General features: G+C 47.1%; 1 protein-coding gene across 1 annotated transcript; it reads left to right on the forward strand.

The window, feature by feature from the left end:
• Window positions 1–22,382: 22,382 nt before the first annotated feature.
• On the forward strand, window positions 22,383–23,345 carry FOXB1 (forkhead box B1). Its single transcript, XM_035131960.1, has one exon. It carries the CDS (start codon window positions 22,383–22,385, stop codon window positions 23,343–23,345), a length of 963 nt encoding a protein of 320 aa, XP_034987851.1.
• The last annotated feature ends 2,531 nt before the right edge of the window (window positions 23,346–25,876 follow it).

Genomic DNA, 25,876 nt, shown 5'->3' on the forward strand with positions numbered 1-25,876 from the left:
AATTTAATTAATAAAAATCAGAGGGTAGTGTAAGTGCAACGATAATGAAGTTAAATGAGTGCACAGTAAAATATTCCCTAATCCAGTGCATTGCCAAATGCCCCTTTAATTCCGCTTAGCACTAAAAGGGTTTTGAGCATCGTAATGAGATTCCACTGTCTGCTAATTAATTGACACTCTCCTGAATATTCATATGTGCTAGCACCAATACGTTCCTAATTGCAGCATGGAATGGATCTCCCAGGAAGGGAAGATCGCCATTGACTTAATTAAAATAATATATGCCAGAACCAGCATGTTGAAGCTGTGAGGTGTTTGCCATCGAGTGAGGGAAGGTTTGTTTAAAAACAGGGGTGGGAAAGCCCATCGCTCAAATCAGGGAATGAACGGCACGTGTCTGGGCTGGAATGCTTTCCAGAAACCAAAAGAGCATTCTGAGTTCATTCAAAGATTGCAAGAGCCTCCAGGTCTGACTTGTTCATTTTCCTGCTGCTGCATTGCAGGCTAGATTTCTAACACATGTGCTGAGGACTCCAGAATTTGACTGTGCTAAATTTGGAGGAAATCTGGTCAGGGATGCCCTCTACAGAAATATTTGGGGGGAAACTGCTTTGTCAGAGCTGAAAGGAGAGAGTGATAACTAGTAAAATATTCTGCTTGCAAAGTTTACTCATAAACGAACACAAATTGGCTTACACGTGTAGTCATTAGAATAAAATTCATTTGATAAGACAGCAACAAATTAGGTGCTCTTTTTTAAAAGAACAAGCAAACACCATGCACGCTGAAAGATGTACACTTCTGTGGCTGGGCAACCAAACTCTCCAAGGCTAGTTACAGGTAGGTAGCCGTGTTGGTCTGAGTCGAAGCAAAATAAAAAAAAAATTCCTTCACTAGCACATGACGAAGTGTGCATGCACACGAAAGCTCATACCAAAATAAAAACTTAGTTGGTCTTTAAGGTGCTACTGAAGGAAATTCTCCAAGGCTAGATTATGCACCCTAAACAAATTGTGTAAATTTGAACTGCTTCTCTTAGGTAGCCAAATTTATGTGCAGCTATTCTGACTAGTTTGCATAACTTATCCCAGTTTTGCTCATCATGTGGGAAGGGGGAAGGAACTGTGAAACAGGATGAAGCCTGATTGCTGACTGCTGGGCATCTGTTTCTGCCACCTCTTCTGCTTCCGAGATCTTAGCAGGTATTGCTCATTTGTAATACTGAGGGCAGGAAACTTGTTTTCTTTTTTTTGAAGTCATCAAACTTGGAATTTCTCAGAGAGCTGAATTTTGCACTGAGCACATTTTGTGCTTCTTCTGTGCTCCCTTGACATTGTGGCATTTTGTGTTCATGGCCTCAAATAAAATTAAACCACAGCATTCATCCAAACCAGCTTCAGCCAGCACATGTGTGCCTCATGGGAGTTGTAGTCCAAAATATATGAAGGGAAAGACTGATTCAATCCATACTTAGTAAGCTTTCCATGATTAGAGAAAGCCACACACAAATGCAAAATTGGTCCCAAAGCAGATTGCAAGGCAGTGCAGGGAAGCAAAAAATAGTGTACTCATTTCTTTTGCCCATTCTTGTCAATGAAAATACAGACCTATATAATACTGTATGGTAACATTTTTCTTGGAATATTCTCTTTTGTTACCTTTCTAAACCAAATTATTGGCTTGGCATGATTATATTTACAACTAGCTGTACCCGGCCACGCATTGCTGTGGCTCAGTCTGTTAAATGGAAAAGAAAGAAAAAAGAGAAAGCGCACATTTCTAATATGTTGAATTTCGTAATGGTTGTGGGTATGAAATTTTTTGTTGTTGTTGCATTGTCTGTGAAGATATAGAGATTGTCTGGTTTGCCTACTCTAGAACAAGCAAGATATAATTGTCCATGTGAGAAGCAATCCATTAAAAAGGGGGAAATATTCTATGCATTTGTGTAATATAAGCCATACCCCCCAAATAAGGAATACCCTGAAAGTAGAATAAAACATGGATGCGGTCAGGGCTTTCGACGTGTGAGGGTGGTGCTGCTGCCGCCATGCTGAGGCTGTGGACGTGGGTCCTGCTTGGGCTCATCTCCCAGGAAGGCACACATGCAGGAAGGGGGTGGGAAGGCAGTCGAAGGGGAGCTTGGTGCTCGATCCACCCTTTCCTCAGGTGTGGCAGGAGGGAGGGGCTTTTGGAGATAATTTTCCTGCAGCTTTTGGTAAAATTCGCTAGGTTCCTCCTTCTGTTGTGCCTAAGTATTGTGTGCCTGTGTGCTGGGTAGCAATTTGTGAGTTTAGGTTAGTGGGGGGGGTGCTTGCGTACGTGGTTGGGGGGTGATTGTGGAAGCGTTGGTGAGCGTAGTTAGAATCATAGAATCATAGAGTTGGAAGAGACCACAAGGGCCATCCAGTCTAACCCCCTGCCAAGCAGGAAACACCATCAAAGCATTCCTGACAGAAGGCTGTCAAGCCTCCGCTTTAAGACCTCCAAAGAAGGAGACACCACCACACTCCTTGGCAGCAAGTTCCACTGTCGAACAGCTCTTACTGTCAGGAGTTCTTCCTAATGTTTAGGTGGAATCTTCTTTCTTGTAGCTTGAATCCATTGCTCCGTGTCCACTTCTCTGGAGCAGCAGAAAACAACCTTTCACCCTCTTCCATATGACATCCTTTTATATATTTGAATATGGCTATCAGATCACCCCTTAATCTTCTCTTCTCCAGGCTAAACATACCCAGCTCCCTAAGCCGTTCCTCATAAGGCATTGTTTCCAGGCCTTTGACCATTTTGGTTGCCCTCCTCTGGACACGTTCCAGCTTGTCAGTATCCTTCTTGAACTGTGGTGCTCAGAACTGGACACAGTACTCCAGGTGAGGTCTGACCAGAGCGGAATACAGTGGTACTATTACTTCCCTTGATTTAGATGCTATACTCCTATTGATACAGCCCAGAATTGCATTGGCTTTTTTAGCTGCTACATCACACTGTTGACTCATGTGAGGTTTGTGGTCTACCAAGACCCCTAGATCCTTTTCACATGTACTGTTCTCAAGCCAGGTGTCTCCCATCCTGTATTTGTGCCTTTCATTTTTTTTTGCCCAAGTGTAGTACTTTACATTTCTCCCTGTTAAAATTCATCTTGTTTGCTTTGACCCAGTTGTCTAATCTGTTAAGGTCATTTTGAAGTGTGATTCTGTCCTCTGGGATATTAGCCACCGCTCCCAATTTGGTGTCATCTGCAAACTTGCTCAGGATGCCCTCAAGCCCATCATCCAAGTCATTGACAAAGATGTTGAATAAGACTGGGCCCAAGACAGAACCCTGTGGCACCCCACTAGTCACTACTCTCCAGGATGAAGAGGAGCCTTTGGGTTCAGTCAGTCAGTCAGTTACAAATCCACTGAATGGTAGCATTGTCTAGACCGCATTTTACCAGCTTCTTTACAAGAATATCATGGGGCACCTTGTCAAAGGCCTTGCTGAAATCAAGATGGGCTCTATCCACAGCATTCCCTTCATCTACCAGGCTTGTAATTCTGTCAAAAAATGAGATCAGATTAGTCTGACATGACCTATTTTTCAGAAACCCATGCTGACTTTATTGATCACAGTGTTTCTTTCTAGGTGCTTACAGACCGTTTGCTTAATGATCTGCTCTAGAATCTTTCCTGGTATTGATGTCAGGCTGACTGGGCGGTAATTGTTTGGGTCCTCTCTTTCCCCCTTTTTGAAAACAGGGATAACATTTGCCCTCCTCCAGTCTGCTGGGACTTCACCTGTTCTCCAGGAATTCTCAAAGATTACTGCCAGTGGTTCTGAAATCACCTCCACCAGTTCTTTTAATACTCTTGGGTGTAGTTCATCTGGCCCTGGAGACTTGAATACATCTAAACTAGCCAAGGTCGGACATTGTTTTCTTTTTTGGAGAAGACTGAGGCAAAGAAGGCATTGAGGAGTTCTGCCCTTTCTCTATCCCCTGTTCGCATTTCACCATCTTCTCCTCTAAGTGACCCCACTGTTTCCTTGTTCTTCCTTTTGCTACGGACATACGCATAAAAGCCCCTTTTGTTGCTTTTAACCTCTCTAGCAAGCCTGAGTTCATTCTGTGCTTTAGTTTTTCTGACTTTGTCTCTACACATGGTGGCTATTTGTTTGAATTCCTCTATGGTGGTTTCCCCCTTTTTCCATTTGTTGTACATATCCCTTTTAGATCTTAACTCAGTTAAAAGTTCTTTAGATAGCCACCCTGGCTTCTTTAGGCACCTTCCATGTTTCCATCTCACTGGTATCGCCTGAAGTTGTGCTTTTAATATCTCCCTTTTAACAAACTCCCAACCATCATGAACTCCCTTCCCTTTTAGTATTTCTGTCCATGGGATTTCACCCAGCGTTTCCCTAGGTTTTCTGAAGTCAGCTTTCTTAAAGTCTAGAATTTGAGTCTTAGTTTGCTTGGTTGCTCCTTTCCTCTGTATAATAAACTCCAGAAGAGCATGGTCACTCCCACCTAATGATCCTGCCACTTCTACCCCGCTAACCAGGTCATCACTATTGGTTAGGATGACCGTGGGGGGGGGGGAGATAACTATTTGATCGTCTACGCTTTCTGTGAAAGTCTTTGGGAGTTCGCATTACTTGTTCTGTGATACCAATTGCTGTCTTCCTGGCTCGTTTATCACCACACACAGGTCCTAGCTTTATCTTCCGATCCCCACCCCTTGGTTTGTTCAGCTGCCTCCCCTCCTTAAGCCCACTCTTTTCGTGTCTGCTGGGGGTTTCTCGCTGTTCCTGACCTTTTTCCTGTAAAGTTTTTTTGGTCGCCAGAGTTACCTGCTGGGGGGTTGGTCCAAGTTTCCCCTGCTTTGCCCAGGTGGCTGTTTACTTTCATTAGAAAATGGAACACGTGGCCATACTGTGTGTTGCTTTTACTTCCAACAGATGGCTCTGTTTTTCCAAAAAAGCATGTTTTACCTGTCACAGGTGTAATGTCCATATGATATACGGTAGGTATATACAAACATGGACGTATTGGAATGCAACGTTGTGTCAAAATTTCAAAGCAATCGGTCAAGAACTTTCGGAGATTTCAAGTTTTGTACAAACGGACATTTACATGTTTATTTATATAGATTGCATGTTAAGCTCCTTATGCATACTTTTTATTTTGTATTATTTATTAACACTTTATTATTGCTGATTATGATACTTTTTGATGCATATATTTTGATGCAACACACTACATTTTGTCCTTGATGATCTGTTGTCATCTATATTGTCTTTCTTCCATACTAATATAAATATAAATATATATAGGCAACAAACTTCCTCAAGGTGGAAGTATTCTTGCACAAGTGCTCTCAGTGTACTATGGACATCTGGGATTGCCTGCTAAACAATCCCCACTCCCACTCTGAATGCCTGGCTTCATCCCCTGAAGGAGGGAATCATGACAGTTCCTCACTCACACGTGCACACCATCATTACTGGAAGATGTACCCATAGATTGAGAAAGGGGCAGTGTTATTAAGAGCTTAAGTACATAAGAAGAGCCTGCTGAATCAGGCCAATGGTCCATGTAGCCCAACATCCTCTTCTCACAGTAGCTAGGGGAGTGGGTGGCGCTGTGGTCTAAACCACTGAGCCTCTTCGGCTTGCCGATTGGAAGGTCAGCAGTTCGAATCCGCTTGACAGTGGTGAGCTCCTGTTGCTCTGTCCCAGCTCCTGCCAACCTAGCCATTCAAAAGGACACTGGTGCAAGTAGATAAATAGGTACCGCTGTGACGGGAAAGTAAACAGCATTTTCGTGCGCTCTGGTTTCCATCATGGTGTTCCGTTGTGCCAGAAGCGTTTTAGTCATGCTGGCCACATGACCTGGAAAGCTGTTTTTGGGCAAACACTGGCTCCCTTGGCCTGAAAGCGAGATGAGCATCGCACCCCATAATCGCCTTTGACTGGACTTAACTGTCCAGGGGTCCTTTACCTTTACCTACCTTACTTTCTCACAGTAGCCAACCAGGTGCCTTTTGGAAACCAGCAAGCAGGATTCAAGCACAAGAGCACTCTCTCCTCTTGTGGCTTCCAGCAAGTGGTGTTCAGAAGCATTACTGCTTCCAACCATGGAGGGAAAGCATATCCATCATAGGTAGCAGCCATCAAGAGACCCATCCGGCATGAGTTTGTCTTGGTGGCTCTCCAGAGGTTGCTGGATTGTGACTCCACCATCACCCCTGAGCACTGGCAATGCTGGCTGGGGCTGGCAGGTGCTGGAGTCCAGCAACATCTGGAGAGCATCAAGTTTAAAGGGTGTTAAGAGGGAATGGTGTTACGCTCTTGATCTGAAGTGAACCAGTGTGGCATCCTGTATGCAGCCTTCAATGCTTCAGGGATAGTGGATGGTTGATTTAAGAGGCTGAGACACTCCCATCTTATTTGTCCCTTGAAACTAAAAAAAGTGGCATTATTGTTAAAGACAGCCTTGAAATGCTCTCTCTCTCTCTCTCACACACACACACACACAGAGAGAGAGAGGGGGGGGCAGGTTAAGAATGAAGAAGAGTTTATTTGAAGACACACAAATGCATATTTATTATACACATATCTGCATTAACAATGTAAATTACACCGCCAGCACTCTGTGCTTGTTTATTCATTAGGTCTTTAGAAAATCTACATTGCCTCCAGATAGCATGGATGATAATGTGAAATACACAAGCCATGTGTATTTCTACCCAGCTGAGATCTGTGCTTCATCTATGAGAAGTCATTCACAAAACCAGAGGAACACAATGATAGGTAAAGGGACCCCTGACCATTAGGTCCAGTCGTGACCGACTCTGGGGTTGCGCGCTCATCTCGCATTATTGGCCGAGGGAGCCGGCGTATAGCTTCCAGGTCATGTGGCCAGCATGACAAAGCCGCTTCTGGCAAACCAGAGCAGCACACGGAAACGCCGTTTACCTTCCCGCTGTAGCGGTTCCTATTTATCTACTTGCATTTTGACGTGCTTTCGAACTGCTAGGTTGGCAGGAGCAGGGACCAAGCAACGGGAGCTCACCCCGTCACAGGGATTCGAACCGCCGACCTTCTGATCGGCAAGCCCTAGGCTCAGTGGTTTAACCACAGCGCCACCTGGGTCCCTTGAGGAGAAGGAGGAATTCCAGAAGTTGTTCTACCACAGAGAAGGAGTACTTGTGACCCTTTAGACATCGATGGACTCAAACTCCCATCATCACTGACCATCATACATGCTTGGCTGATGGTGCCCAAGTGATTGAAGTCCAACAACATCTGGAGGGTCATAGGTTCCCATCTCTGCTCTACCACAAGATGCTGGCTCTACCTCTGGTGCTGGCTGATGGGTACCATGGAGGGCAGCCAACTGAGCCCATTTAGTACCATCCATCAATATGTTCTCCTGCTCAGTCCAGGATCCAATGTCTCTTGGAGGGACCATAAGTTTGCGATAGAGCATATGCATCAAACAAGTTAAATCCCCAGCATCTCCCATTAAAAAAAATTAACTCCTAGCAGAGTTGCAAAAAAAAAAGTCTGTTTCAAAATATCTGGAGAGCTGTTCAGAATAGTTTTTACTGGGTGAGATGGATCAATTGTTTTCCTTGGTATACGGGAGCTTCATATTTTCAGATCATCAGCAACATTGCAGCCAAATCCATTAATTCAAATAACCATTTTCCCATAGTAGGTAATAATGAGTCCTTCCATCCTTGTGCATATAACAGTCTTGCAGCTGTGATCATATATTGCAATAGTCTTCCATATTATTTTTCTAATTATATATCCGTCAGCCCCAGCAGAAGAAGCTCTTACAGCCCCAATAATCATCCCTGACAATTGGCCATGCTGGCTGGAGCTGATGGGAGTTGAAGAATCCAACAAAGTCTGGGAGGGGGCACCAGGTTTCCCAACCTTATTTAAAGTGTGAGGAGGCACCACTGGGGTCCCACGTCAAGCAGCATAATGCCCTGGGCTATTGCTGAGCACCATATTAGAAGAGGAATCCGTGTGTGTGTGTGTGTGTGTGAGTGTGTGTGTGTGAGAGAGAGAGAGAGAGAGAGAGAGAGAGAGAGAGAGAGAGAGAGAGAGACTAATCTGCAATTGCATAGATTCTTTTTTTAAAATAAAAAAAAGTCAATTCTGCAATTTTCAAAAACCAATCATTTTGGGTGGCAGCACACATACTTTGGAACTCCCTGCATATTGACATCAGGCGGGCACCTTCAGTGTACTCTTTTCAGAGCCTTCTAAAAGCATTTTTGTTTAGGGAAGTCTACCCAGATATGTAGAATGCTGACATGTGTTTTAATTGCTGATTTTAATTATTTTTAAATGTTTTAAATAGTGTTGTTAACTGCATGTTCTTAATAATTTCATTCTTTAATTGTTTTTGCAAACCACTTTAAGTTTTCATTACAATCAAGCTGGATATAAATCTTGTGAAAAGAATAAAAAATTAAAATTAAAATGCTATTGCACAGTTTGAACCTTTTCAGCCTTAAATGTCAGACTTAAATGTCCTTAAATGAGTCAGAAGGGGTTGTTGTTTTTTACAAAAAAAATCATTGGGTTAATCTACTACTCAAATAAAGTTGTATCCTTAGTTTTCTCCTAAATTGGGTTTATTTAAAAGTTGTCAGAACCAAGTTGATTTAAAACGAAGAGCTGCAGTGGAATCTGGTTGTAGATCAGGAACACACACACACACACACTCAGAGAGAGAGAGAGAGAGAGAGAGAGAGAGAGAGAGAGAGAGGGAGAGAGAGGGAGAGAGAGGGAGAGAGAGGGAGAGAGGGAGAGAGGGAGAGAGAGACCAAACAAGATGCTGCAATGTTGTGCTGATTCAGTTCAGTCATTATCATTGTGTTTTTAAAAACCCGCTGCTATCTTAGAATCAGAAAATATTTGTGTGGGTTTCAGTGGGACCGCTTGCTTTTCTGCTCTTGCACAGATCCTATCCATGTCCACAGGGGAGCTTCGGTTCTTGCGGGATTTGTGCCCTGTGTGCATGTGTGAGAGACAGTCACGAGTGGGAATTCATTGGCAAATGCAGAGGAATCGCTTTCTAGCCATAGAGATGCAAAGTGACCTATTTTTTTTATGTGCTGGAAATTAAGGGAAGAATTGGTGCGGGGGTGTATGCTGGGGGGTTGGTGATCACTTTTAGGTCTTCAAAATGTCAGCTCTGTAGGTGGCAAGCAACCCAGTGGAAGGGGGCGGAGGAAGGATCTGAAGAAACCACGAAACTCACAACCATCAAAGCTTTGAACACTGCCTCTTAATCACTCCCATACATGCCGAATTTAGCATTTATGCATTTTCTCGTGTGTGTTTGTGTGTGTGTGAAAATGCGGTTTTAATCTTGTTTTATGAGAGAGGGGGTGGGGCTACAGGGACTCTCAGGAAAGAGATGCATTTAAAATAAACAAGCACAGTTTTTTTTAAAAGCCCCCCCCCCATTACTTTCTGAGAGTTCCAACGGTTCAGAAATCATCCGCGTTTCATGGTTTTTCCCCGGGTGAGGGTATCATTCTCGGTGCTTCCGAACATGATGCAGAGAAAATTACAACTTTATCCCCCGTCCATGCGCTGTAAAGGCTAATTGCTGAATCAAGAAGCAGACTGGTCTGATCTGATCTTTGATAGATGCCGACTATTTATTTCTGAGCCGGAAAACAGGAGCGTTTAACGCTATCCCCCTATTCCCTCTTACCCATAGCTGTCAACTTTCCCTTTTCTCGCGAGGAAGCCTATTCAGCATAAGGGAATTTCCCTTTTAAAAAAAGGGAGAACTTGACAGCTATACTCTTACATATGAGTAAACCCATCGCCTTGAGAGGGACTGGCTTCTGGAACAGACGCGCACAGGATCAGAATCTGCACCGCTACTGGCCCGCCCGTGCCCACTTCCCTTCCTTGGCAACCACTCCTGTTGAACAAGATGGGACATACTTTCGAGTAAACGTATCTCGCACCTGTCTTGGCAGTATTTTTTCTAACGGGCCCAGACGCATTTCAGTTTCGCACTTCCAATAGCACAAGATGTGGGAGAAATTTTAAAGCCAAGGAGAGAGAGAGAAAAATGTTCGAAAGGGGTGTAGGAATGAGAGGACAAGACACTTTTAACAACCAGTGTGTATCTATGCATGTGTGTGTGTGTGTGTCTAATGAGATATTTATCCTAAGGCGAGCGAAAGAGTTTCGTCCACCCATCCATTAACCACCATACAAAACCTTTTTTCTGGGTGGGACCCCACCGAAGTTGCTTCAGTTTTGACAATGCTGTTTAGCTATCATTTGCTATTTTGAATGAATGGGCGCCATCCTCCTTTTTACAACATTTGTTTCCTATTATGGAGAGGTGCAGCAGTTGAGGGCAGACATGTGAAAGTGCCTGTTTGATTCTCTTTTTTCTTCCCCCTGACCCCGCCTTTGTCCGCTTTCACCCTGGGAATGTCACGCCTCACTACTTCACTTTGAGATGCTCGGGAAAGTGGCTTTGTTCGAGCCTTTTTAGACATACACGAAATTGTTCTCTTTCCCCCTGCTGTAAAAGATACTTCAGATTGGGGGACCCGGTTCACAAGTGCAATGCAGTTTGGCTTAGGCGCAACCTTTGTTCGCCTTGAACAAATGACCAAACACTACCCACATTATATAGTCGATCTGCTTCTGCCTTAACACCAGAGTTAGAAGCTGGGAGAAAAAGGCGAGTTAATCCCTCCTCGGGGGCTAAGGTGGCATTCGCAATATTTCCTACAAAGAGCGGGAGAGGGAGAGGGAGTTAAGGGTGGGTTTTGGAAAGACTCCCTCTGTTTAAAAATATGGAATCACACACACACAACCCCTCGTTCTCCAAGGACCGTCCGCTGCGTCCCAGAATAAAACAGTCGGCAAGACCCCGGGGGTTCTCTATAAGGGCCACTTTCCTGTTCCAAACGACCCCTGCTAAGATTGACCAATGAAGGAAATCCCACTTCCCCAAAACTGTGTTTCGAAAACTCAAGCAAAGCGGTGAGGGTGGAAATGAGAGAGGGTGACCCTCGTTTTAACATTGGGATTTCAGTGCCCAAGGGATGGATGGATGCAGCGCGTCATGGATCTAGCAGGCGACGTAATCTAAGGTCTCCCTGGCGACAGAGAAAGGTCTGGTTCCCGGCTACCAATTCTTTCCCTCTCCAGAGGGGCAATCGAAACCCACCACGCAGGTACCGTTCTTTTGTTAAACAGAAACTGCCGTCCACTTTGATGGTGTCTCTCCAGGCTGCCCTGGCCGGGTTCACGCCTGCCGTCTGAGGCGCACTTCCGTGAAAGGAAGACTCCCATCTAAATGCACTACGCTAAAGGGATCGGCTCTTCTTTAAGGAAAGCGGGATTCGCTTTGCTTAGGATCGCTCTGCGTTGCTGGGATTTCCTAGGACAACATCCACTATACTAGGCCAGGCGGATTACCTCCATCCCCGCCCGTTTTCCCCCTCCACCATATAGCGAGCTCGGAGCAACGCATTCATTCACTTGCTTGACTTTTACGATTTATCCAGACAGGTGAATTTCTGTAAGGCAGTTCCCCGCGGCAGGACGTGGCTTGGGACCGGAGGGCAAGGAGTAGGTGCCAACCTCTTGCGCCAAGATATGGCTTGGCATCCATCCAGGAGAGATAAGCGGAAGCAACTCAACCGACCAGCACGCACAACCTTAGTCCACACATAGGGCAGCTGTGCTGGGTGAGGAAACCTGAGTAGTGGAAGTTATCCTTGCTAGCTTGAGCCTAGACGTGTCCGCCCACAATCCCTAAAGCCAAGCCACATGGCTCGTTTATCACACTCCAGAGGGTGATTTATTGAATTTGTTAGTCTTTTTATCTTGCTCAAAGCAACCCAAAACGATTTACAAACAAATAGGCAGACAAAAAAAGCCTCACCTAGATACAGTACATTAAAACCAAGAGGAAAAAGATTTGATCTTCTGCTGTTCTTAGAAATAGTAATTGCAGCCTTTTCGCCCGGGAAGTGGGCGCGCCTATTTGTCAGTCTTAAAGGCCACTTGCAGAAAGAATGTTATGCATATGCATGTGTATAATCTTGTCTTGATTATCTAAGGGCATTCGGTTTGACAACTCTTTCTTTCTGTACCTGGGCGATCCCTGCGTTGGTTAAGGGTGAGGAAGAAAGACCCCACGCAGTGGACAGAGCAGGTACTTTTATGTCAGGAATGGGACACGTGGGGTGACGGGTGATGCCGAGTCACTAGAGTTTATTTTTTACTTGATAGTCCTAGTTCTCACCTCCTGATGACGAGTGGCTGTTAGCCCGTCGCCCTCTGCGTCCAGTCCTGCCCATGCGCGGATGACTTGGGGTGGGAGGAGGTTCACATGTGCATGCTGGAGGATTGTCACGTCGCGTGATGTCTTCCTGTGACATCTCTGACTCTCCTCCAGAGAGCAGTGCTTTCCTCGGGAATCGAGTCACACATTCAACTCAAGGGTACGAGCAATCAGGAGCACATAAAAAGAACCTTTTGTGAGCAAGCACTTTCGACAGGCTTCACACAGACTTTTGGATTCTGCTGTCTCCGCTTAACTGCCGCGATCTTGAGGTTATCAAATCTGGGTAATTGATGTTGGGCCGGGAACAGCCGCAAGGGTTGCACTTTGAATGCAGCAAAAAGGAACTTCTTTTTCGATTTCAGTTCGCGCCACGCGGTCAGAGTTGAGTGGCAAAACTTCTCCTGCTATCCGCTTGCGCTCTTCAGCTGACCTTCTTTAAAGATCGGCAGCGCAAGTCTACTCAGAAGTAAATCCCCAGTAAGTGAAGTATCTGAAGAAGTGTGCATGCGCACTAAAGCTCATACCAATGACAAACTTAGTTGGTCTCTAAGGTGTTACTGGAAGGAATTTTTTTGTTTTGTTCCAGTAAGTGAAGTGAGACTTACTCCCAGGTGTGAAGGAGTAAGCCCATTGGGACCTACGGTACTTCGGCATAAAGAGACATAAGATTGCGCTGAAGGGCTGCAATCATAAACATACTGTACTTAAAGGTAAAGGGACCCCTGACCATTAGGTCCAGTACTGACCGACTCCGGGGTTGCGGCGCTCATCTCGCTTTATTGGCAGAGGGAGCCGACGCCTTCCCGCTGTAGTAGTACCTATTTATCTACGGTACTTGCAACGGGAGCTCACCCCGTCTCAGGGATTCGAACCCCCGACCTTCTGTTCGGCAAGCCCTAGGCTTTGTGGTTTAACCCACAGCGCCACCCGGCTCCCACATAAACATACTTAAGCAGTTACAAATTCCCTGAGCAGGTTAAGATCCGATAGTCTACATTTTAAAATAGAAATTGCTTTTATTGCTAACGCTGCCGACGTAACATAGAAGGGTTGGGGCGGGAAGGATATTAATTTAATTCATTAATGTGCCCCACCCAAAATAATTATAGAATTTTCAGGGAAACTCAACTGAAAGGTATTTTACTCATTGACTAATTAAAATTCGAGATAGGCTAGAGTCCTACGCACACTTTAAACGAAAGTAAGTCCCATCAGAAACTGGCACGCATAGGATCGGGCTGCGAAGGTGCCATTTTCTGTAAGTGTGGGGCGAGATTACTACTGGAAAGGGAGTTCAGGGGGGGGGGTTCCCTGTGCAAAAGAACCACAGCCATTGAATAAGATATGCACACGCATAGGATCTGGCTGCACGGTGGTGTCCCCCTAAAAAAAAAAAGCAATAGCAAACGTAGGGTGGAATCAATGGTGCGTGTTTGATCTCACATGTTTTGCCTTCCTCTGTTCACTGAGTCTATTTTAAGTGCACCATCCAGACGTTCTCCTTGGCCCACGGGTCTGTTTACCCTCAAGTTGAAGAGCCTCCGGTTGCAGCCTCGCTGCCTAGCCAAGATTTATTTAGTCGACCCCCATGATCCTCTCAAGCCCTGAGGAATTTTGCCCGACTCATCACACGTCTAGGTTGGTTGTGATCCTATGCTCATTGACTAGACAGTAAACCACTTTTATCCCGCTGGGACTTCTTTTCAGCGATGCATGCATAGGATTCGGTCAGACCTCTGCAGCTTCCCACACGTTCAAATACAACTCCCGCCCAAGTCCCATTTGAATTCAGTGGTTTTCTTCCTGGTAAAACGCGTGCCTCGGTTAACAGCGGCTCCCAACCCTTTCTCTTTATTTGTTTGCAAATATCGATTAGAGAAGAAGGTTTGAGTGTGTGTGTTTTAAACCCAGTAGAGGTTTTATATTTTTAATTGACAGGCACGGAGAATTTATTTTAGCGCTGATCAGGCAAAGGGAACAGAATCCTTCGGGAGAGGGAGGGAGGGAGAGACCCAAAGTGGCAGATTTGGCGAAAGAATGCCTAATGCGAGAGAGCTCAAAGGCCCGCGCGCCTTGATGCCTTTAAAGCCCCCAGTTCCCACAAAGTAGTCAGATCGCTTGGCAAACGGCACAATGGAAGAGACCCACACCTTGTGGTCACCGCATTTCCCCTGCGTCCTGCGTAAAAAAACATTTAAGTGCGCAAAAAACCCCAACTTCAAGCTTTTTGTGTGTGTGTGTGTGTGTGTATCCTTTTCTCAGGAAACGGTGGAGGAGAGACTGAGCATCAGGTGGGGGTCCTGGCTCTTGCCTTCGCCAGCAGATAGTAATTCCTCTCCGCCCCGCTCGGCCCCCCCCCCACAAAGTAAGAGGGGTTCAGATGGGACTGGATTATTGTTGCTGGCAGTGGCCGCCTAGGAGACCTTAATAAGCTGGTACATCTCTCCCCCACGCCCGTCCCCAATTCCTCTCCTTCCTTTCAGCCCCTCTTCCCACTGTTTTGTAAATATTAACAAGCTGGTATGAGCTCTCACTTTCACAAACAAAGCTTTTAGGTTCTTTTGGAGTTCTGATACGTGTGTGTGTAAATAATCCGTGCAAAAGTTGAGGGGCATCCCCCCCGCAACGCATCTGCGTGTAAACACATCCCCAAAAATCAATATTGTGGTGCTTGTAACTTTTTTGTCCTTCCCTCGCCTCGCCTTCCGCCCCTCCCTCCCTGGCTCGCCACTGAAGCGAATTGTGGATTTATGGAGGGGAAATTAGCATAAATTATTGCCAAATCTGGAAAACGTGTGTGGTCTAACTTGTGGGAAAGGAGGCTTAAAGCGAACTCTCCATGCATGCAGAAAGGTGGTCCGCGGGAGCGCCTTGAATGCTCACTGCGCCCGACGGATTTCCATTGGATATAATTGACTTATGTGGGTTTTTATACAGTTTTCCCAACACTTCCCCTGAGCTCCTTATTTGAATAAGATTTCTTTCCTCCCACCCACATTCTTCACCCCACCTCCAAGTCTATTTGTTTTGATTTCCTACAGAATAGAGGTTGATTCCCCCTTTGGCGAGTGATTCCTTCGTGTCTCCAAACCCAAAATAACATTTGAGGCGTGCGCTTAATATTTTAAAACTGAGAGGATGGATTTGGAAAAAAGATTTTTTTAATGGGTGAAGAAAATCCTCCCTCCCAGCTCAATTTATATGATTTTCTTTGCTGTTTCCAAAGTGATGCACAGAACCCTGAACCTCAACCCTATACATTTTTACGCTTAAAGGTTCCCTGAATGCAGTGGCAACTTGCTTTAGAATCTGTACCCCTTCTTAGGGGGGGGGGGGAGGAGAAAAGCCCTCTTAAAATCCGTGCAATTCTGAGGAAGGACGCACTGTTACTCGGAAGAAAGCCCCGGAGATTTTAATGGGAAATCCTTTTTTTAAAAAAAAAAAAAACGTGCTCAGGATCTCCGGAAGCCCCGTGCAAATTTACTCAGAAGTAATTCCCAGTTATTTCTTATTTAGTTATATTCCCAAATAAAGTGTCCATTTGGCTGCTTACTTTGCTTCCGGGTAAATACACCAACGGTCAGGCTGCGCTGATAGGTTCTGCAGACAAGTCAACAGCTTTCTAGATCGCGATGCTTTCTCTCTCTTATTCATAACTTGTCCGAAGTACAGCATGTGGTTTTACAGTAATGATTAGTAAATCAATATATTCTTTATTTGTGTGTGCGTTGGGGGAAAGCATGGATAGAGTGAAAAGCCTGGCAGTAGGCTTAAGTGGTTTGTGGATGTGAATTTTTGAAGCGACAATGCGTGACTACCCGCAGAACTAATTGATGTTTCTTAAGGCGGACTGAAGCAATACGACATTTTTTACTCATAATTAGTTTATAAATTGGGACATGCTGTTAAGTCAGTGTGCAGAGAGGTATAGCTTCAATAGCTTGTGTGACTGTGTGTATAAACTTATTTACGTCCATGGGTCTCCCACACACCCCAAGAGAATCCCATACTCTGGATGCAGGAAGAACCCCACCCCCACCAATTTCGCCATTTAGATTTCTGCTGTTTAGGACACTGGAATGATTTGAGCACTCTGTTGCTCCACTAGAGAAATGTCCTAGGAACAAAACCCTGAACCTTTACGAGAAAAGAGCGGAAGCGCCTGCTTGGGGATGTGAGCATATAAACCGTCCGTGAAACAAAAGGATCTCCTCTAAAGCTTTGGTTCCTTTTACTTCCAAGCGCAACTCAACAATTACCCGGCTGGATCAGACCAAAAAGGTCCATCTGGCCTAACCAGATGTCCTGCAGCGCTCAGGGAGGGAGTGAAGGTAATGGCCATGCTTTGCTCTCGTTTTCTATCCCCGGCAGAGGTACACTACTTGGCATGTGGAGGTTCTACAGCGCCGCGGAAGCAGCTAAGCCCCCATTGAGGGCACCCATCTTTCCTGAGAAAAGCTAAAAAGACGTTCGCAAGGGCGGTTTCTGCGTCCCTTCCTTGGCACCTGTGCAAAGCATTCCCTCTTGCTGCCAGAACCGTTGCTTCCCTTTGAGCTCAACCCTGTGCATAGTCACTAGGAAGCAAGTCCCACAGTGCTCAGTGGGTAGAGCTTACTGTGTGCAGCGCAGTGTCCATGGGATGGAAGCTCTAAATATGAGAGTGACTTATCCCATGCAATAACCGCAATGAATCTTCCCAAGGTGGTTTTGGACTTCGATAAATAATTTTGCGCTCCTTCTCCCGTAGAGATGCGGAGTGTTTACTGCTCTTGTCCACTTTGGATAAAGGTGCGCGCGTGCACGTGTGTCCCAATTAGTCAATTACACACACATACAAACACAATGTGGTACTCCAGCCAAGTACGGCAGGATCTAAGAAAGATCTATTTCAAGATGCAATTTCAGAATCCGTAGATACAACGTTGCGCAAGAAATTTGGGCTTAGGGTCCCTTTCTTCTCTTCTTTCTTCCCGCTCTCGTCGCACCTCCCACCCCCGCCCCCCGACGACGCTTTATTTTTCCTGAATTAAGAAGGTGACATTATTCTTCTCTTCAAGTACTTCTGTTAATATTGAAAAACGTGCGTGTGCATCTCAAGCGGCCGCGCTCCGGCTCCGCCGCCATTTCAATATTAATGAAATTGTTTAATCTCCTAAATTCGTCGTGTTTAAGTTACGTTTTGGTGAGTTATTGACCAGCAACCAAAATGCGGCTAATGTGGTGTGTGTGTGAGGGGGGGGGGAATAAGAAGTTTATAATAAACGATCCACTCTCTTTTCTTTTTTCTTTCCTTTTCAATGTCATTTAGAAATAAAATAAAAAAAAACACAGTGTGGTGTGGAGTGTGTGCAGGGGCGAGTTCCTGATTCTCACTCCCAGAGAACTGAGTCTAGGCTGGAGCCTTTAGATGCGAGAAGGAGGTGAAGGAACAGCCTGGAATTGTCACGTTGAACCCACTCGGCGTCATTTCAATCCGGATCTTGCTTCTAGAATAGCGAACCCGCAATTACGTGGTACCCGCTTCAGGATTTCCTAATTAGGTCTCATCTGTTGATCTTTCTGGCTCGCATCCTACGTGATGAGGAATTCCAAAAAGCTTCTTTTATTACAGCAACCCTGACCCCCGCCCATTTTTGCCTCAACCTTATCTTAAATTTGCGTGGATGCCGATGGAACTGTCAAGTGGCAAGGCGTTCCACCGGACCATTATGAGATAGGCAAAAGACCTATACCTCCTATGGCGTGTCTTAAACCTCTATTGCCTCCCAGATGTGTATGTATATATATATATATATATATATATATATATATATATGAAACCTGGGTCACCAAAGACAATTTTAAAGAATGATTTCAGCTGATCGCTGCCACTTTGTTTGACCGTTTAATAACTTTCATGCCGGCCCCATCGGTCCTCTTTGTGCGCCTGTTTCCCCTGAGTTAAAAAAAATTAAAAGGCCCTGTTCATACTCCTAGAATTTATTACTGGCCTACTCTATAGGCTCGTTGTAAGAATAAAATCTGCCCAAGAGTATTAAAAACTGTTTCTTAATTATACTGGGGGCATATTTCGTGAAGAGGAAGGGTTCTGTGTTTTGTTGGTAAGAGAGGTAACTTCCCACTCTCATTTTATTTGCCCTTTCCCAGCCATACGTTGGTTCGCTTTTAATGGAATGTCTCGGAGAACTTTGGCTCGAAAGGAAAGTGGGCATGTAAGCAGCGACGACTGCGCTGTCATCTGAAAGACGGAGACCCCCTTCGCCCCCAGATCCCAGGTTCCATGCTTAGGTTCCATGCTGGGGGCTGCCTGAGTCCTTTCTCGAGCATCCTTTCCAAGCGTGGCGCGTTCGCCTTTTCCGAAGTCCCCAGCTACATTAGAGGGGAGGATTTGGGGTGGGGTGGGTTTTTTTGTTTTTTGTTTTTGTTTTGCAAGAGAGAGACTATTCTGGAATCTCTTTTTAGAATATCGCTTTCGCACGACTTTTAAACCCATTGCTCTACGTGTTGAACTGCTCACCTGTCACTTTCGCCGCGTCGTATCAACAGTGACACAAAAGGCGTGTGTAAGTGATTTACACGGGAATACAGAAGTAGGTCACCTCCTCAAGAGTGGAAAGTCTTTATTTAGATTTCAGCGATCCTTTTGATCCTCCCCCTCCCCCACCGAGGACCAGAGCGTTGGCGGATGTTGTGGAGACGCTGGAGCGCTGGGGAGAGAGCTCCACAACTCGGTTAAAACAGAGTCCACATGTAGGATGTCCTTTCACACACGTTACTCAACTAGGAAACCAGGTTTGCCACTAAGCATTTAACGTAGTCGCGGCCAATCCCGAGTCTCAGAGGACTGCACGTGCATTACCCACGCGTTACGATCCTGGTGTACACAATAAAGAAGGAACGTGTGAAAGGATCTCATCCTAATTACGTTTGTGGGAAGTTTCACTAGAATCAACGGCACTTACTTTACCTGGGGTGCCTACTGAATGTAATAAATTTTTGATCGCGATAACAATCTGCTGAAATCTAGATACTTCAGCTTAACCCGCTAATGAATCGCACGGAACAGGTGAAATAACGTCCCTATCCTAGTCCCAACAATGCAATTGAGAATTTCTCTATGTACTAAGAACTATACTTACCTAGGAGTAAATCCCATTGAGTAGACATGCACAGGATCGCGCTGTTAAATAGTTTGCTGTTACAGACGCGCTCTAAACATATTCGAGTGTCTTCTTTACATATAGACAAGAAATGCCGGTTAGGCAAGGTAGACCAATTCAGCGGATCCGTTTTTCATAGGATCATAAGATTATTCATTCATGCGTGCATGCATGCACATAACTCACGATCTAGCCACTTTTCAAGTTCCCTTAATTTCAGTGAAATGGTGAAATGGCCTAAAATCTCATCCGCTGCAACAAGTACTTTGATTAGGTAGGATCGCGCTTATGCAATTCCCGAGCCTACCTGAAACCTCCTTAACTGTTTAGCAGGCACCAACATTAATTTGAAGCAGAAGCAGAGATAGGCGATCTTCTATCTCTCTCAGCTCCTCAAGCCTCCATAGAGGGCAAATTGCCAGAAAGAAGGAAGAAAGCAGCGAGGGAGAGATAGAGACTGGGGATGAAAAGTTGGCCTTTCTTAGCGAGGAAGATTCCAAAAAAGCAAAAAAACAAAAAACAAAAAACAAAAAAACAGAGGACATCCCCAACCCCTCAAATAATAAAACAAAACGCGGGAGGGATCCGAACACTTCTAAGTCTCTCTCTCCCCACTCACCGGCCTGATTTCGGCAGCGTGCATGTGCTTAAGGTCTTCCCTCCTCCCTGGCAATCCACGGGGGGACGACTTCAAAGTGGCTTAACATGTGGCTGGACCGTCTCCCAAGCAAATAAATAAATCCGCCCTTAAATAAATAACTCATCCCCCAACCTAGAGCGTGATTTATTCTACCACGGAAAGACAGGGGTGGAAAGCGACTGCGTTTCGAAAACAAACAGACCCAAACGCCGCCAAACTCCGAGCGCGCAAACAACACAAGAGAGTTTCCCCTTTTCTTAAAAAGAGTCCTTAGAAACGCCAATACAAGGGCAGCCTCGGATTTGGGCGAGAGAAAAGTCTTTCCAGCTGGGGGGAGGGGAGCCCTCCCCAGGAATGGGGGGCCGGGTGGGGGGCGGCGCGGGACGGGACGGGACAGGGGGCCCAGCCTGAAGCTAGCTAACAATACAAATCAGGGAACAATGTCGAACAAGCAGAATAGGCCAGGCAAGCAATTGCCACGTCAAACATCCCTCCTCCGGCTTCCCCATCCGCCCCCCCCCACCTCTCTCCCCCTCCAGCCTCTCAGTTGCTTCATTTGTAAGTGTGAATTGCGGGCGAAGCGCCCCGCCAAGTCCCTGCGCCCAGAGACTCCGCATGCACACAACCCGGACTGGCTGACTCGCACGGTTGCTCGCGCCCCCCTCTCTGCGTCTCACTCTCGCACATCCTTCCCGGGCTGCGGTCCTCACCCCTTTTCCATTCCGGCGGCTGCGCTTTGGCTTCCGATGGCACTGCTTCCCATTGGCCCAAGGTGTCCGTGTAAATAGGTGTCAATGGAACCAGATTATGCCTTTCCGCCAGCCCTCTTGCGCCTCTCTCTCTCCCCCCTTCTCCCCCCATCCTCCTCCTCCTCCTGGCTTCTCCTTCATCCTCCCTCCTCCCTCCCCTCCTTCCTCCTCCCAAGGCGATTGTCATATGATAGAGAAGAAGTGGCACGCTAATGAAGCGCCCCGACAGGGTCTTTTCTGCTCCAGTCGCCGCATGCAACCAGCAGATGATTGGGAGGCAGGAGATGGAGGAAGCGGCGGCGGCAGCTACTTAGCTCGGGCTGCTGAGCCCCGCCGAGGAGGAGCGCCTGGCGCAGCCCTCGATCGGCTCGCCTCGATATCTCCTCCGGGGCTGCCCGCAGCCGGACCAGCCCCGCTCCACGCCGGCTTGCGCGGGGACAGGACCTCCAAGTTTCCCCTCAGTCCCTCCGTCGGAGCCCAGGGAAGCAGCGAGCCGGTCCGGGGGATAGCAGCGGGCAGGCGTCGGTGAGGAGCGGGCCCCGGATGCGGACTCTCGGCTGGAGGCAGCGTTAAGGTGAGCCGGGGATGTTTGAGGGGGCGAGCGGAGGAGCTCTTGCTCCTCTCGGGTGGCTCTTCAGCAGCGCGGGTCAGAGGCTCCGCCGAGGAGGAAGTTTGGAAACGGGGAGGGAGACTAGGAAGAAATGTACCCCCGCTCCCGCGCGGGTTGCTGTCCCTCGTACTTGACGGCAGGGGGAGGGGGATGAACTTTTATGAGTTGCGGACCGGATGGTGTTTGTGAGTGAGTAATGGTGAGTGAGAGATGGACTCTGGAAGGGAGTTTTCGCTTACATGGGGGCTGGGTGGGGGCGTATCGGAATAAATTTTTGTACTTTGAAACCATCGCTATAACGGTCGGCGGAGGAGGGAGCCCGTCTCTCCAACAGTGGCGAGGAAGCGAGTCGCTTTGAACTCCTCAGCGTTTACTCACGAGTAATGGAGGGGTATTTTTGTTTTAAAAAAGGATTGGTTTGTAAGAATTCCTACAGGGAAGCACCGGGAAAGCGCCGTGAACCCGATTATTATAATAATCAACAATGATGTATTTATTTTGGTGGAAAGCGAGGGATGGGTCACTCCTAATGCCCAGAGCTACAGTTTCTTAGGAGGGGCGGTTGTTTTGGTCTGTCAGTATAACTTCTTGAGTTGGAGGTGAAGCCCCCCTTCCCATTCCCGGGTGGGTGGGCGGGTGGACTTTTCTCAGATATTACCCCAGCAGACCTGCCCACTCCTGCAGGCTCTCGCCGCGAAAAGCAGGGAGACGGAAGCCTAGAAAATCCCCGCTTTCAATCATCTGTAAACTACTTTCTGCCCCACCCCGCTATAGATATAGAGATCTATTTGCTTAACCCACGCTCTCTTACTGCCCCTCTCCTCAATCACCCCCCACCCCCCACCCCGTCTCTGCAGATCTCCTCCGAGCCGTAGCCGCCGCCACCATGCCTCGGCCGGGCCGCAACACGTACAGCGACCAGAAGCCTCCTTACTCGTACATCTCGCTGACGGCCATGGCCATCCAGAGCTCCCCGGAGAAGATGCTACCGCTGAGCGAGATCTACAAGTTCATCATGGACCGCTTCCCTTACTACCGGGAGAACACGCAGCGCTGGCAGAACTCGCTGCGCCACAACCTCTCCTTCAACGACTGCTTCATCAAGATCCCTCGACGGCCGGACCAGCCGGGCAAAGGCAGCTTCTGGGCGCTGCACCCCAGCTGCGGGGACATGTTCGAGAACGGCAGCTTCCTGCGGCGCCGCAAGCGTTTCAAGGTCCTCAAGTCCGACCCGTTGGCGCCCTCCAAACCGTCTGAAGCCGCCCAGTACCTCCAGCAGCAAGCCAAGCTGCGCCTCAGCGCCCTGGCCGCCGGCGGCTCCCACCTGCCCCAGATGCCACCCTACAACCTGGGCGTCTCCCAGCCGTCGGGCTTCAAGCACCCATTCGCCATTGAAAACATCATCGCCCGCGAGTACAAGATGCCTGGCGGGTTGGCTTTCTCCACCATGCAGCCCATGCCCGGCGCCTACCCGCTCCCCAACCAGCTGACGACGGTGGGCACCGGCTGGCCCCATGTGTACGGCTCCGGCATGCTCGAGACGGCGACCCCCATCTCCATGGCCAGCGGCGATTACAGCGCCGCCTACGGGGTCCCCCTCAAGCCGCTGTGCCACGGCGCCGGGCAGACTTTGCCCGCCATCCCGGTGCCCATCAAGCCCACGCCGGCCGCCGCGGTTCCGGCCTTGCCGGCCTTGCCCGCGCCCATCCCCACCATACTCTCGAACTCGCCGCCTTCGCTCAGTCCCACGTCCTCGCAGACGGCCACCAGCCAAAGCAGCCCCGCCACCCCCAGCGAGACCCTGACCAGCCCGTCCTCCGCCCTCCACGCTGTGGTCGCCGTCCACTGACACCCAAGCCTGAGGGAGGGAGGGGGCGCTGGCTGTTTGGCTGGCTGGCGGGGTGGGGGAGACAGAAGGAAAGGAAAATCCCTCACCCCACCCGTCAAACCCCCAAGTCGACGACGTTTTCCTTTATTTTGACCCTCCTCAAATCTTCCAGGTCCACCCTCCTGCTATATTTATTCGTCGGAAGGGACTGAGCGGTGGGTGCTTTGGGTTCAAATACTGCCCCCACCCTGCAAAAAGAAAAAGAAAAAAAGACTTTACCATCTCCCTTCCAATCCTGGGCACTCTGCTTCCAAAAGAACTCGGCGCGTCTCAACGCAATTGCAGGCCCATGCTGGAGAAAGGCAAAATCAAACTCTGCGTTGCCTTGTTTGCTCATTTCTGTCTCTCCTCCACATCCTCCCCCCACCCCACAACCCAGGCAGGATTTCTCTTTGGGAAGAAAGGAGATAAAAATCCACAACTATCACAGATGCTTCTCCCCTCTTCCCCTCCCCCCCCCACAAATTGGTTTCACTTTGGAGATTTCTCCACAAGGTTTGTTTTCCAACTTTTAAAAAGTTCTTTGGGCAGGGTGACGCCATGTACTGAAAGGGTCGCGCGCTCTCTCTGAAACGTCCAAACCCCATGCCCTTGCTTTCCATTTAAGGCTTTTTTTAAAAGACACCCCCATCCCAATCCCGGCCTTTCACGTAAAAATTGTGCTCTGCCAAAGGTGGGGGACAGGTCCCGAGGAAGAGGAGGATGTCCCAGTGAAATAATACGATGCCCGATCGAACCAAAGTCAACTGCTAAAAGAACAGTCCTATTTATTTTAATGGCACATTTTCAGAGCAATTCTGTGTACGTTTCCAAATGAGACTTACTCCCAGGTAAATCTGCAGAAGACTGCAGGTTTTCGGGAGTAAATACTTTTTCAACTCGGTTAGATTTATTTCCGATTAAACATGACTTTGGATCCAGCTGCTGTTAACTTTTCTTTGGGGAATACACACACAAACTAACAGCTAATTTAGCTGCGATCCTATGCGCACGTACGTACAGCCTCTGCTGACTACAGCGAGATGTACTTCTGAATAAACTCCCATAGGGTTGTGCTGTTTACTGAAGTGCATAACTTTGGCTGGATCGGGTCCGTTATGTTTAGGAAGTCGTTTAAACGCCACCCTGATCCCCCAAACCCTGGCCCATTTTCTATAACTCTTATAATGTGAAAGTTTACTTTCCGAGTTCAGAAGGGGAGTGATTTTCTAATCTTTTGATTGTTTCGAGGATATTTTTTAAAAGTCATGGAAATGAGACTCAGATTTCCAGTTTTTGTTTTAAATGTGGCAACTGAGAGGCCTAAGAGGAACGCCCATTAAAAATACAATTCTTTTCTGTTGGAACTATTGAGAAAAACTGAGGAGGGGAGGGGGAACTAGGAGGGATAAACTGTACATGTCTGTGAATAGGAATGATTACCAACTGTGTAAAATGCACTTTCGTTCGATGTAACCCTTTCCTAGCTGTAGGTAGTTTGCTGGAATCCGTCCGTTTTTGAACCGCTTAAGTTAAAAGGCGAAAAGCGAAACGAGATGCAGAAGCGCCCATCCGAAGCTGTTAAGAACCCAATGGCCCGATCTAGCAGGAAGTTGCGCTGCAAAGAAGGAAGCATGCGCGAGAGCAGCGGGGGGGGGGGAGAAAAAATGCTCACCGATGTGCTTTCTTCTTCCGCATCCGCAATTTCCATGGGGCTTTTGCAAGAGAACTTCCCGCTGGATCGGGCCATGTGTCGTTGTTGGGTTTTTGTTTTTGTTTAATTCCTGTACAGAACCGAGCATGATATTTAAAATATTAATGTTCCTGTTTCCCTCCCAGCATGCCTGTTTTCGGACAATTGTTTGGTTTTTTATTTTTTTAAAGTCTCTACGTTAAATTATGAAACTAGCCGTCCAAATAATATTTTCTCATTAAAAAATGTAAAGCCAGGATGGGACCTCATTGGTCGTCTTTTTCAGCAGAAAAGTCCCTTATTTGATGCCTTGTAGAGTTGCGCTGTTTCAACGTGGAGAGAACATAAATAAACAAGCGGGGGCGGCGGAGAGATAGAATCTCTCCCGGGAGAAGGAAACAGCCTGAAGAACGTGTGTGTGTGTGTGTGTGTGTGTGTGTGTGTGTGTGTGTGTGATCACATTTCCTTTGAAATCCATGGGTTTGACATAGATTAAGCGGCAATTAATGAAAGGGGGGATGACTTCCTACTTTCCCCTAATCCTTCATAATGCAGTCGTTCACATATTCTCAAGATATTACTGATACAAAGCACAAATGAAAAGGTTTAATTAGCAGGAAATATGCGTGTGACTCTTGATTCTGATTCACACGTCATGATATGTCTGGTAACGAACTTTGAAAGGAATATGTTTGCTAAAGACTGTATAACCAAAACATTACGAGTCTTGGGCACAATTCAGCCAAAGATGCTCAGTTAAGGCTGCGATCCTAAAGCACACGCAGAAGAGGAAGTAAAACCCACCAAGCTCAAAGGGACT

This window comes from Zootoca vivipara, chromosome 14, assembly GCF_963506605.1.
Source record: "Zootoca vivipara chromosome 14, rZooViv1.1, whole genome shotgun sequence".
In the NCBI taxonomy this organism is placed as follows: Eukaryota; Metazoa; Chordata; class Lepidosauria; order Squamata; family Lacertidae; genus Zootoca; species Zootoca vivipara.

Bases quoted from the DNA above. Each gene is read 5' to 3' on its own strand.
- FOXB1 (XM_035131960.1), top strand. From the start codon at position 22,383: ATGCCTCGGCCGGGCCGCAACACGTACAGCGACCAGAAGCCTCCTTAC.